Raw genomic sequence first — 12081 nt, 5'->3', positions numbered from 1 at the left:
GCGCCCTCCTTCTGGGACAGCAGTGGCGGAGGGCCGTGGCTCAGGTGAGGGCAGCGGGCAGAGCTCGATGACAGCCAGGAGTCTGACAAGAACGTGGGCCGAGCTGGGGGAGGCAGGGAGGCCGGCACGCAGGTGCGCGGCGGGAAATGTGGTCCCTGTGCCATGAGCCTGTGGCTGAAGCCGCCAGGAGGGTCTGTGGCGGCACTGTGCGTCTTGGCGAGAACCCCAGGGGCTGCCCGTTCCCTGCCTCCTGCCCACAGCCGGGTGTCCCATTCTGAGAGTGAGAGGAGTGAAGAGGCACCAGGTGTCAGAACTGTAAGATAGTATTTTTCTGTTGTTATAATCACTTAGTTTGGAGTAACTTGTTACTGGGGTCTCCGAGCCCATACACACACCTGCAGGTAATGTTATTTTAAAAGCCTTATGAAGACTATCATAAAACTTTACTGCCGCCGTGCGGCAGCAGCAGGTGCAGGAGATTCCTGCAGCGGGGAACGACGCGGGCGAAGAGACAAACAACACAGACACCAGAGGTCCTTCTGGTGGGCCGGGGGAGCAAGGCTCCTCTGACACGGAGAAATGCTTTTTTCTTTACTATATACTTCTGCAATTACATATGAAACTTGGCAGATTAAACAGTTTTGGCTTAGATACAGTGAGGTTTCTATTCTGGTTGAAGATTCGGACATGGTTGACCGACCATCTGACCGCAATCTTAGCAGGAAATCAACCTTTCTAAAGCACATAAAAAGAAGCAAAAGGATCAGTCACTAGAGGTTCTTGATTAGGTATGAGCGTTCACAGAATTGTTTACTTTGTCTACCAGACAACAGGACCCACATTTACAATATCTCCACCTAGAGTCGGCCCAGCGCACACAGGGCATTCGCCTGATGTTTTCCCACACACTGAGGGCTACGCAGCGCTCCCCTCCTGTTCCAGTGGGCGAACATTGCCCCACAGGACGTAGGGGACTGATGCAGATCTCTGTGGTGGCTTTTACTTCCCCTTTCACCCCTGAAAGGGTGCCTTCTCTCCTGGGCTCTGATTACCTAACTACTTTCAGTTCTGATCCTTCAGGTCCCCAACCATCCTTTATCAACGGCACAATGAATATGTGGAAAGCTACGATTAATAGAGCGCAGAGAGAGGCCTCACACCCATCCTATGCGGTCCCTGCTTTGCAGATACCCGCTGCCAGCCCTGACTTTGTCAAGAAACTGGCACTCGAGGGTCTCCGGCACTTTACTAAAGGACATTTTAAGGAATCCGAGTTAATAAATGCTTCGTGACTTAACCTATGAACAAGAGGAGACAAAAGGAGAGAGGGAGGAACAGAGAGAGAGAGAGGATCGAACAAACTGATCACACCAGCCCCGGGGACATAAGATACATAGTAGCAGAACAAAAGGTATGAAAAGCACACAATAGACTAGTGAGCATCAGACATATGACAAAGTTATGGTAATTAGAACAGTAGCAAGGGAGCAGAAGATGGCTACGATAAAATATGTCACGCAATGAGTGCGTTTCCATTTCGTTTCACTATTTCATTTTCTCCTGGGGGGCAGGGGATGGAAGCTGGGGCAGACAAACTGTGCAGCGTGACAGATGCCACCGGCCCATGTGTGACTTCGATGAGGAGATGCCACAGGCTGGGCAGAGGGACTGAGACCACCCTAAGTGGGAAGAGGAATAAACCGTGCTCCAGGAGGAGCGGGGGTTTCAGGGTCTCGAAGACCTCCCTGCAAGGCCAGTGGGAGTTCAGCAGGGCGTTGGGGATGGAGAAGAGCAAGCAGAAGTCGCCGATCTCTTGGGGGATGCGGGGCGGAGACCCTCAGAGACCAGGGCAAGGAGCCAAGGGCTGTTCACAGATCCAGAAGTTCTGTGCGGTACACGTGTTGTCATTCCAGGTGTTCTCGTGCAGCTCCACACAGTCCTCATCTCCGCTGTTGTTGGGTTCCCCCTCTTTCCAGAAGCTGTGAACACACACAGAGAAAGAGAGAGACGGAGACAGAGACCCAGAGACAGAGAGAGACAGAGAGAGGGTCGTGAGCGCACATCCCGTGAAAGGCCGTACAAACCCACCCTGGGATGAGTGGTCCCCGGGCTTCCTTGGTGAACGTCCATAAATCAGCCAAATGGTGCTCAAAGCTTCAGGGCAGCGTTTTTCAAAATGAGGTTCAGAATTCACCACCACAAGAGTCAGCACCACCCAAGTAAGCGCAGATTCTGGGGGCAGTAGGTGGAGCTGTGAGATCAGAAGGCCCCTGGGGAGGGCGGGACTCTGCGTTTCGGAAGTTCCGAGGCTGATTTCCCATAAGCAGGCCCCGGACGCGGTGCGGTCCTTCCCTGGCTCCTCGCTGGGCCCTGTCCCCGGGGAAGCCTCACCTGAGCTGCAGCGGGGTGTGGTCCACCCAGCGCCAGGAGCCCTCTCTCTTCTGGTCACTGAGGCCGATCCAGGTGAGCTGATTTCTCCTGATATTCCAGTATCTCAGGAACCTCTGGGTGACAGGGGGCAGCAAGAGGAAGGCACCTGTCCCTGGCTGCCTGGGTCCCCACAGCGCGCTGCCCCACCACACCACTGCCTTCTGCAATCTAGCCAGGACCCCCCGGGCAAGATGCAAGCGCTGGCAGGATTGTGTACGCTGTGGATGTGCACTCATGCTCACAGGTGCGAGCAAATGTATACACTTGTGCCTCGGTTCACAGCTGTGCCCAGGGAGGGATTGTGTCAGGGAGGGGCTCTCAGAAGCACTGAGTTCCTCCCGTCAAAATGCACCTCTCGTCCGTGTTCTCTCCTCACCAGGCTTCCCTAAGCTCATTCTGATTCCTCCTCCAGGAAGCTCCCCGGCTGCCTCTCCCCCGAGCCCTCACTAGCTGCACACCTGGATTACAGAGAAAGGGGGCTGAACGCCTTTTGTAGCCTCGTTGCATGGCCATCCCCAGGAGCGAGCTTTGCGTGGCTCACCTGCTCTTCAATGCTATTGATGATCACCAGGTGGGCCCCCATATCCTGGCAGGAGGAGACAGAAGATTCCCAGGTGCCCAGGGTCCTAGAGAAGAGGTAGCAGTTTCCCTGGAAGGGCTCCCAGTTCCAGGGGCAAGGACGGCACAGGCGAGCTGGGCAGGAGGGGTGTGGTCAGGACAGGGCCCAGTCCCTACCCACGATGTTGGGATCCCAGGCCTGGGCCCTTGGTCAGATGTCGGCTCAAATCCCAAGAAGCCCAGGAGAAAGATCCCAGCTTCACTTCTCAGTTTGGAGGCCACAGAAGGTGGGTCACAGCCTCTGCTAGGACCCCAGCTCCTTCCCAACCCAGGGGTCAGCCCCTTACCCAGGGAGGTGTTGATCTGACTGAGCTGCTGGTAGATCTGCTCCAAGCCTGAGAGCACCTGGTCCTGAGAAGCAGCAACTAGAAGATGAGGATTTCAATCATTAAGCACTTACAGTGTGCAGCAGGCAGAGAAGACCCCATGAGAACATTATTTCTGGATCTCACAGTGACCCAAGAGCCCATTTTACAGAACAGAACACTGAGGTTCATGCAGCCTTGCCCAGCACTACCAGTGCCTGCCTTCTTCCTGCCACACACGCATCACCCATGGACTGCCCTCATCACGCAGCCTCAAAGCCAGCCCCTCCCAGGCAGGACCTCCTCGCCCAGGGCCTCACCCAAGCTGGAGTTTTCCTGATGGTCCTGAGCCTCTACCTGGGGAGACTTGGGGATCCTAGAAACTGCAAGAGAGAAAACCAGGTGCTTGAGTTTGTGCACTGACTGAACGAAGAACCCCGTGCCACATCAAGCTCCAAGATGTCCAGGTTCTGAGCCCCACAAGGGAGGAGGATGAGTTCATTTCATGGATGGAGTCACAGGCGGGGGAGGGGGACCTTCCCAGGCCACTCAGGAAGGAATGTGCAGCTCAGCCTGCTGGGTCTGAGGTCAGGGCAAGGATCATCCCAGCCACAAAGCCCAGCGGCGTGGCCGAAGCTCCGTGGTTGAGGACTTGCCTAGCATGGGCAAAGCCCTGAGGCTGACCCCTATAGCCCGCCCCCATAGCAGAGGGAAGGTGGAAAGGGACATACGTGGGCTTCTAGCAGGCGACCCCCTCTCTTGACTTACCTTGAACCAAGGTTGTCACCAACAGCAGGAAGCAGATGGCCAGAGACAGGCTGAGCAGCAGCAGCAGAGGCCAGCGGCCCCAGGACCCTGCAGGGCCGGGAGACAGGCAGAGCTGGGGCTCGGGCACAGAGCTTGGCCCTCTCTCCCGTGCTGGCCAGGACCCTTAGCAGCCCCGACCACAAGCCGTGCACACCGTACCTGGCAAGCACTTTGGCCGGTAAGTGGACACCACAGGGTCTTTCTTGGCGAATCTCTGTCCTCCAAAAGTGTCCTCCTCTGAATGGGCAGAACACGCGGAGCTGTGGACACTCAGCCCCTTCCCCAGCCCCAGCATGGAGACCGGATGCAGCCTCCCTGGACGGGACCCTGCCCTCCCCAGCAGCAGCCAGCGCGTGCCCAGCCTTACCAGGGCCACCTGGCACCTTCGGCTCACACTCTCCTGCCATCTCCTGCGTCTCTCCTCTCTCCTCTCTGCCTCTGGCCTGGGCTGCAGCTTTTATGAGCCCATGCTTTGCCGTCTGCAGGAAACCCCCCTCCCCAAGCCGTTTCTCCCTGACTCAGGAAGAACAAGGGGCACCAACTCCACCCAAAAGGCGGGGGTCGTTCAAGGGCCGGATGCAGCTGGGCAAGGGTTTCAGGGTGGAGCAGGAGCTTGCTGCCAACTCTGGGTGCAAGGGCACTGCTTCAACCCACACCCAGTGTGGGCCTTTGAGCCTGTCTTATGCCGCCATCACCTCAAGGTTAGCTCAGTGCCCCAGCAATCACTACAAATCACCTACCCTGTGATATCCTCAGCAGCGACAGCCTGTAAGATTCAGACGTTCTCCACGGCCCACAGGACACCACGACCTACTTATTGCTAGGACAGAGTAACTCCTGACCTCCAGGTGCTCACGGCCAGCCTTGCCTGGCCATCCCAGGTGACCAGAGTGACTCAAGCTTTTCTGTCTCTCCCAGGTGAGGGGCGCTGCTTATCCTAAGGGTCCCAGCTAGGTGGTGCTCTTCATCCGTGGACATGAGCATCCACCCTAGAGGAGGAGGCTCTGTAACCATGCTTGGCCATGACAACAGTGGCACCTTCTACATGGTGTCTCAACACAGACCCAGGGACTGTCCCAGCCAGAGTCGGAGCCAAGCATCCCCCTGTCCTGGCTGATAGGACCCACCTCTCTGTCATAGTCTGCTTGGGCTGCTGTCACAGGCTGCCACGGATTGGGTGGCTTATCAATGACGGATCTTTCACACAGCCCTGGAGCAGATTTTGTGACTTCTGAGGGCTCCTTTCATGCTGCACAGAAGGCTTTTGCTGCATCTTTGCATGCTCAAGAAAGCTCTCCGAGGTCTTTTCATGACTGCAGTGACCTCAGGAATGAGGGTTCTGTCCTCCTGACCGAATCCCCTACCGAAAGGCCCAGCCCTCACATCATCGCGTGGGTTAGGAGTTCAGCGCTGGAATTATCCACAGACACAAGCATTCCCTCTACAGCACTTTTCTCTATGGGCATATTTTAAGCCTCAGTTTTATGTTCCTGCTTCCGGGATAAGACTTACGCCGAGCATGGGTTATCTCCTGTGCTTGACAGCATCCGATCTCCAACTCCCGAAAGCACCTGGCCTAAGCCCCAATTTTGTAACGTCCTTCCAAATGCCTCCTTCTGAAGTGCCCCATGGTTTCCTGCGGTTCTCGCTCTCGCCCTGTGATGAATCGCAGGCTGGCATCCGTGCACCACAGGTGCGATGTTGGTGGTTTTTGACTGAGGGGGGCATGGGGTAATCACGGTCTTTACAATAACCCACGTGAACTATTCAGTCACTCTTCTGCTCTACAGCTGGAGAAACTGAGGAGCAGAGACATCCTACACCGGTCCCACTGCGTGCAGGTGGCGGGGCTGGTCTGGAACAGGAAGTGTTCCCCGAGTCCAGTCAGCCAGCACGAAGTAGACACCGGAGTGTGGGTTTGAGGAAAACGGGAATGTATGTGGAAACAGCAAGAAACAGCAGTGTTGAGAGTGGACTTTGAGCCGCAGTCCAGAATCCTCATTTCCTTCTACAGGAGTCTCTTCTTCCTGTGTTAAAATACAGGAAACAAAACGTTTTCTACTTTGATCACTGAAAATATACCATTCAGTGGCTGTCATGCACCCCCAAAGGAAACCTGTTATCTACTAAGCCGGTGCTGTTGAGCCTTCTAGAGACCGAGTGCCTGAACCACCACCCCAGACCCACTTATTTATCACAAAGTGCCCACAACGGCCCCGTGTGTGCTGTTACCCGATGCTCGGCTGCTGGGGTGCTGGGGAGCTTGGCTCAGGTGCCCACAGAGAGCGCTCTGTGTGCCCACTGTGGCACACATGCCATAGGTTCACCCCCCCACACTAAGCATTCGCTCCCCGTTACTGCCTCTTCCCAAGCACCAGCAAACAAATCTGCTTTCGTCCTCTGCAGATCTGACCGTTCTCAGCATTTCACAGCTATGCATCACACAACAAGCCGCTGTGTGTGTCTGGCTTCTTTCCCCGAGCATCCCACCTTCACAGCTCATCCGCACATGTATATGTCGGTTCTTTATTCCTTTCAAGAGCTGCACATGTGGCTTTGCCAGATACAGAGCTCTTGGCTGACAGCGTTTTCCCAGCGTTTTGGCTGTGCTGTCCCGCTGTCTTCTAGTGAGCTGGTGTCTGTGAAAAAATCCGCTGTTCATGTTTGAGGGTCCTCTGTATATGGAGAGCAGCTTCCTCTGCTGCTTTCAGGGTTCTCTCTTTGTCTTTGCTCGTTATCATGACGTCTGTAGGTGTGAATCTCCCTGTGTGGGTCCTACGTGGAGTTGTCTGAGCTCTGCCCGTGTAGACGCATGTCTCATCACATTTGCGAGGTGTTCGGCCACTGCTTAGAATACTCTTTCTACTCCCTCCTCTTCCTCTTCTCCCTCCAACGCTACCACTGTGGATATTGACATTCTTGATAGGCACACACCATCTTGTGAGGCTCTGCTTATTTTTCTTCATTGCTTTTCTTTCTGTCCTTCAGGCTGGGTAACCTCCACTGACCTCTGTTCTGATTTGTGCTTCTAATCTTCTGCCTGCTCACGTCTGCTATGCGATAGCACAGTATGGAAGCAAGCCTTGAAGGACAATCCCCCTCGAACCCACCCCTCCTCCCCTGTAGCTATAACTTCTTATTCTGGTACAGATAACATGGGCAACTCTGTCCTGTAAACAGAGCTTATGTTGCCTTGTTCTCACGGGATTCATGAGGCTCTGTCTTCTTTCGAGGCTAAGTTATTAATTCCTTTGTCTTGCTTCCATACCCTTGCTTGCCCCACCCTCCCTGAGTCTCTGAAGACACCCCCCCCCACCAGCCAAATGTATAAAAGTAGAATCTTTCACTTTGTTCTGGTGCTCAGCCATTTTGGACATCAGAAGGTCACGCTGAGCCAATGTGCACCTGAAACCAAATAATTCCTCCTTTTCCCCATTGGTGTCTCTGATCTCATGGATTCTGCAACAGTATTTAACTCAGTTATTGTCGTTTGCAACTTCAGTATTTTTCATGATTCTTTGTAAGAATTCCCATCTATTTGTTGACATTCTCTATTTGGTGAAATGTTTTTCTCATACTTTTCTTTAGTTTTTAGGTAAGATTTCTGTTAGCTCTTTAACATTTTAAAATAGCTGATTTAAAATTTTAGTGCAGTTAAGTCCAATATTTTGGCTCTGTCCGGCCAGTTGCTATGTAATTTTTTTCCTGTGTGTTTCTTTGCTGGTTTCATAATATTTTTTTACCAAAAACTGGACATTTCAAATAGTAAGGTGTAGCAATTTTAGAAATCTAATCCTTTATCCTCTTTAGTTTGTTGCTGCTGTTTGATGTTTGTTATTTGTTTCATGATTTTTACTAAATGAATTCTATGAAGTCTGTATTCAATCAGGTCAAGCCACAGGAGTCTTTACCTAATTCCCTTAGTGATTAGCTAATCATTAAACTGAGATTTCCTTGGATATTTAGTACTCTCTGCTACAGGACTCTGTGTCCTATTGGGGTATACCTTTTTTTACAGGAAAGATTTTTTTGAATTTTAAAATTTATTTTTATTGCTACATGTTTGCAGTACATGTTTACATTCCTTGTGTGGAGTTGGTACCTGTACGTAATGCATCTAATTCCTTTTTTTTTAACCCCCATTTCCTCCTGTCCCTCCCTCCTCCCTCCATCTCTTGGACCCTCCCCATTTGCAAAAGATCCACCCCCTACTTCCCATTGCGTATCTTTTATTTTGCTCCTTATTTATATGTGTGCTTCTTATGTAAGAGAGACCTTCTGAAATTTAAGCTTGTGTGTCTCATTTATTTCACCTAGCATTATGGTACCAGTGTGCATCTGTTCCCCTGCAATGACTCAAGTTTATCTTTCTTTATGGCCGAGTAGTCCTACACTGTGTGTAAATGCCACATTGTCTTTATCCACTCAGCCAGGGAGTTGGCAGCTTAGCCTTCACTTCCTGCTAACGCAGAGTCTCAAAGTCAGCCAGAGATGAGAGCTTAGGGCTCTGTTGGATCTTTCCTACTCATGCATACCTGTGATCCCCAAGAATGTGTCAGAACTTTTCAAAGCTCTTAAGGAGATCTTACTATTTCATTTTTCCTTTTAATATTGTGGGTTAGAGAGGAAATGGAATCAGTGTACCAAAGAGATTCCTACATATCCATGTTTATCAAGACACTGTCGAGAAGAACCAAGATATGGAATCAGCTTAGGTACCTGTCAACAGATGAATGGGTAAAGAAAATGTGCTGTATAGACACAACAGAATATTATTCAGCCATGAAGGAGAATAAAGTCCTGTGTCATTTGCAGCAGAATGGATGGAAGTGGAAGACATTAAGCAAAGTGAAATAAGCCAGACACACAAAGACAAGCACCTCTTGTTCTTTCTCATGTGTGGGAGCTAAAAGACATACCCTTCAAAGTAAAATAGTGATTTCTAGACATCTGGAAGGGTGGGGAGAGTGAGGAAAAAGGGGAGTTGAGTTTGACACACGCTGTATGCACGTGTGAAAATATCACTCTACATCCAGCTAATATGTACGATTCATATGTGTTGATGAATTTTTAAAATACATTTGTGGTTGGGCTGTAATTGGTCCCAACTTCTGTCCATCGTCAGGGAGCTGCAGCATCGAGTCATTCGACAGCGAGCCTGGGAGAATCTTGGAGCACTGAGGAGGGCCTCAGGTGGTGAGATAAAGACCAGCTTTTCAGAGTAGGATTCCTAGGAAGCCAAGTGCAGGATCTATAACGACTCCTTTGGGGGAGTAAAGCTTTGAATGAGTGGCAGCTCTGTTCTCCCTCGTATTTCAAGAATACGGATGTCTATTTTTATTTTTGTGGTGCTAGGGCTAGAACCCAGGGCTCACGCATGTTAGGTAAGTGCTCTGCCGCTGAGCCGTGTCTGGACTGCTCTGGGCTGAGCCACCTCTGGGCTGCTACATGCTCCATAGTAATTTTACGAATATTGGATTCCACTGTGGCATTTTATTTTGCTTTATTAGTACATGGGTGCGGTACATAATGCTTCCATTCCATGTGTGGAGTTGGCACATGTACACAACACTTCCTAACTCCTTTTTCATCTCTCTCTCCCTCTCCCTCCATCGCTTGATCCCTCTTCCCCCTGAGAACGGTTTATCTCCCTTCTTCCTGTTGTCTGTCTTTTACTTTGCTCTTTATTTCTGCTCTGCGCCTCTCGCTTTCATACAGACATACAACATGTTTTGATCCCAGTAACCCCCTTGTCTCCCCTCCCCTCCCTATTCCTTTCTTCTTATCTAATGCTTTCTTATTATCTTATTTCCCCGCTAGATTCTACATATTAGGGAACACATGCAGTACTTGCTGCACTGCTATTTTTATTTCTGAGTTGAAAAGCAGAGAATAGGATGGGGGTAAATAAAATTCCCCAGAGCTTGCTGTTTTTTTGTAAGATTTTCTCTACTAAACATAGTGCTCCCCATTACTGTAAGCTTTTGGTTAATTTCCAGAGTTCTAAGAAATGTTGATTTTTGTCAAATCTTGCCAGGTTTTTTTCATTCCTTTTGTAGAAAGGGAAGTTTTACTCTGCCATTGTGCTGACATTTCTCTCTTGTTTTCTCTTGATGCTTAAATTGTCTCTGATTTGGCCAGTGGCTCCTTTTGACCCCTGTCTATCAGCTTTTTGATGATTAGCTTTTTCTCCTTCCCTGGTCCAACTAGATGCTGCAGGCTTTGCCTGACTCACCCTGCATTATGGCTTCTATCTAGATGTCCCCCAAGTCTTCTGTGGTCATGGGTGGGAAATTTCAGAGATGGCTGATTCTAAATTGTGTGATGCTGGGATTAAGCGTGTGATGCTGGGATTGATTCACAATGAGATGCTAGGATTAAGGGTGCCCCACCCTGCACAGAACAGAAGGTTCAGAGAGAGGGCTGTTATTGTCGCTTACGGCTTCTTTGCTACTTTGCTGCTTTGCTGCCTTCTGCCTGCCATGAACTGTTTCTCCTCTGCCATGCCCCTCTCCCATTCCACCCTGCCTTAGAGCCAGGCAACGATGAACTGAAACTTCTACAGATTGTGAGCTAAATGAACCTTTCCTCCTTTAAACTTGGGTATCAGGTATTTTGTCTCACCGAAGAGAAAAGTAATTCAGATACCCTTGAACCAGCTTTTCCCCAAAAGAACCCTGGTTGCTTTCAAGTGATTGGCATTCAGAACCCAGGTCCAAGTGGTAGGTGTGCATATTATCATTGGGGTGGTGTGGCTCCCAGACCTTCCCAGTGGACAAGGGGAAACGCACATGGTATTATATCCACACACATATATGCATAAGCATACACATATCCATATACACATACACGTCCATGTACTTACATATGCATATGCACAGTGCATGCTCACAGATATATACCCATATACATAACACAGATCCATGCACACATACACACATATATCCACATACATATGTATACACATACGCACATTACACACATGCACACATATCAACAGACATACGCATACCTACAGACATACACATACAAGCACACAATACATGTACATACAGTAGATGTACACACTCTCACAAACACAATACACAGCCAAAAAGTTTGTGCACACGGATACATACATGCACAAATATACATGCACACATAGACATATATGTATCCATACATACAAAGGCACACATACATACATGTACACACATGTGTACATGCTTGCCTGCACACATACCCCACACACTTACTTCTATATCTGTCTGTACAACACCAACACCTCACTGTTAATACCACAGGGGTGAGAGCTGGTTTTCTCTCTTCATTATCTAACTTTCATTACCTCTGCTACATTTATTAATATTATCCATCCCTCCAAATATGATTGATCCTTCTCTCCCACTGTCCCCAACTCTAGTGAATATGCTCTTCACCCTGCTTGGATACTGCACCTCCACCAGGCAGACAGATCCTAGTTCTGTTGTCCTTGACTTAGCTGGGCTCTAAAATCCCACACAGGCCTCCCCTGCATGTAGATGCCCTGCTCCCCGGGATTGGACTCTGATGTGGCCATCCTTTTAACATTTACTTCTATCACCTCAAAACTGCCTGATTTGCTCTGTCCCCATAAGTCTGTCCATTTGTATAAGCCCACCATACCGGGTGCTGGTACCTGCCTGCTCCCTGGAATGGAATACCCCCGCTCTTCAATCGCCCCAAGGTTCATTGTATCTATGAAACTCAGCCCAGTGAGGTTACCTTGCTTTTACTACTCTTTTTAAATTGACACATAATGTTTGTACATATTTATGGAGCAAGTATAGTTTGTGTATTTGTACATGTAATGGGTAATGTCCAAATGAGGGTGAGTGGCATTTTCATCTCAAGCGTTTATCATTTCAGCGTGTTGAGAATCATTCAGACTCTTCTAGCTATT

At 49.8% G+C, this 12081-nt stretch overlaps 1 protein-coding gene across 2 annotated transcripts; it reads right to left on the bottom strand.

The window, feature by feature from the left end:
• Positions 1–1529: 1529 nt before the first annotated feature.
• LOC102022646 (CD209 antigen-like protein E) lies at positions 1530–4609 on the bottom strand. Of its 2 annotated transcripts, none has more exons than XM_005413153.2 (8): positions 4528–4609; positions 4320–4397; positions 4122–4208; positions 3674–3736; positions 3336–3413; positions 2972–3123; positions 2392–2504; positions 1530–1979 (listed from the first exon to the last, which is right to left on the bottom strand). In XM_005413153.2, exons 1-8 carry the CDS (start codon positions 4565–4567, stop codon positions 1838–1840), a joined length of 753 nt encoding a protein of 250 aa, XP_005413210.1. In that variant the 5' UTR covers positions 4568–4609; the 3' UTR covers positions 1530–1837. The 2 variants fall into 2 exon arrangements, with proteins under 2 accessions (XP_005413210.1, XP_013364575.1); XM_013509121.1 differs by lacking the exon at positions 1530–1979 and adding an exon at positions 1993–2232.
• Between the last annotated feature and the right edge of the window lie 7472 nt (positions 4610–12081).

Source organism: Chinchilla lanigera, unplaced genomic scaffold (genome assembly GCF_000276665.1).
Source record: "Chinchilla lanigera isolate Chin_1 unplaced genomic scaffold, ChiLan1.0 scaffold00162, whole genome shotgun sequence".
In the NCBI taxonomy this organism is placed as follows: Eukaryota; Metazoa; Chordata; class Mammalia; order Rodentia; family Chinchillidae; genus Chinchilla; species Chinchilla lanigera.
The sequence above is the reverse complement of the archived record's forward strand: the minus strand, read 5'-3'. Positions and strand labels throughout refer to the sequence as shown.

Bases quoted from the DNA above. Each gene is read 5' to 3' on its own strand.
- LOC102022646 (XM_005413153.2), bottom strand. From the start codon at position 4,567: ATGGCAGGAGAGTGTGAGCCGAAGGTGCCAGGTGGCCCTG. The intron at 4,209-4,319 runs GTACGGTGTGCA...CCGGCCCTGCAG, and splicing joins CCGGCCAAAGTGCTTGCCAG to GGTCCTGGGGCCGCTGGCCT. The intron at 3,737-4,121 runs GTAAGTCAAGAG...TCTCTCTTGCAG, and splicing joins GGTGACAACCTTGGTTCAAG to TTTCTAGGATCCCCAAGTCT.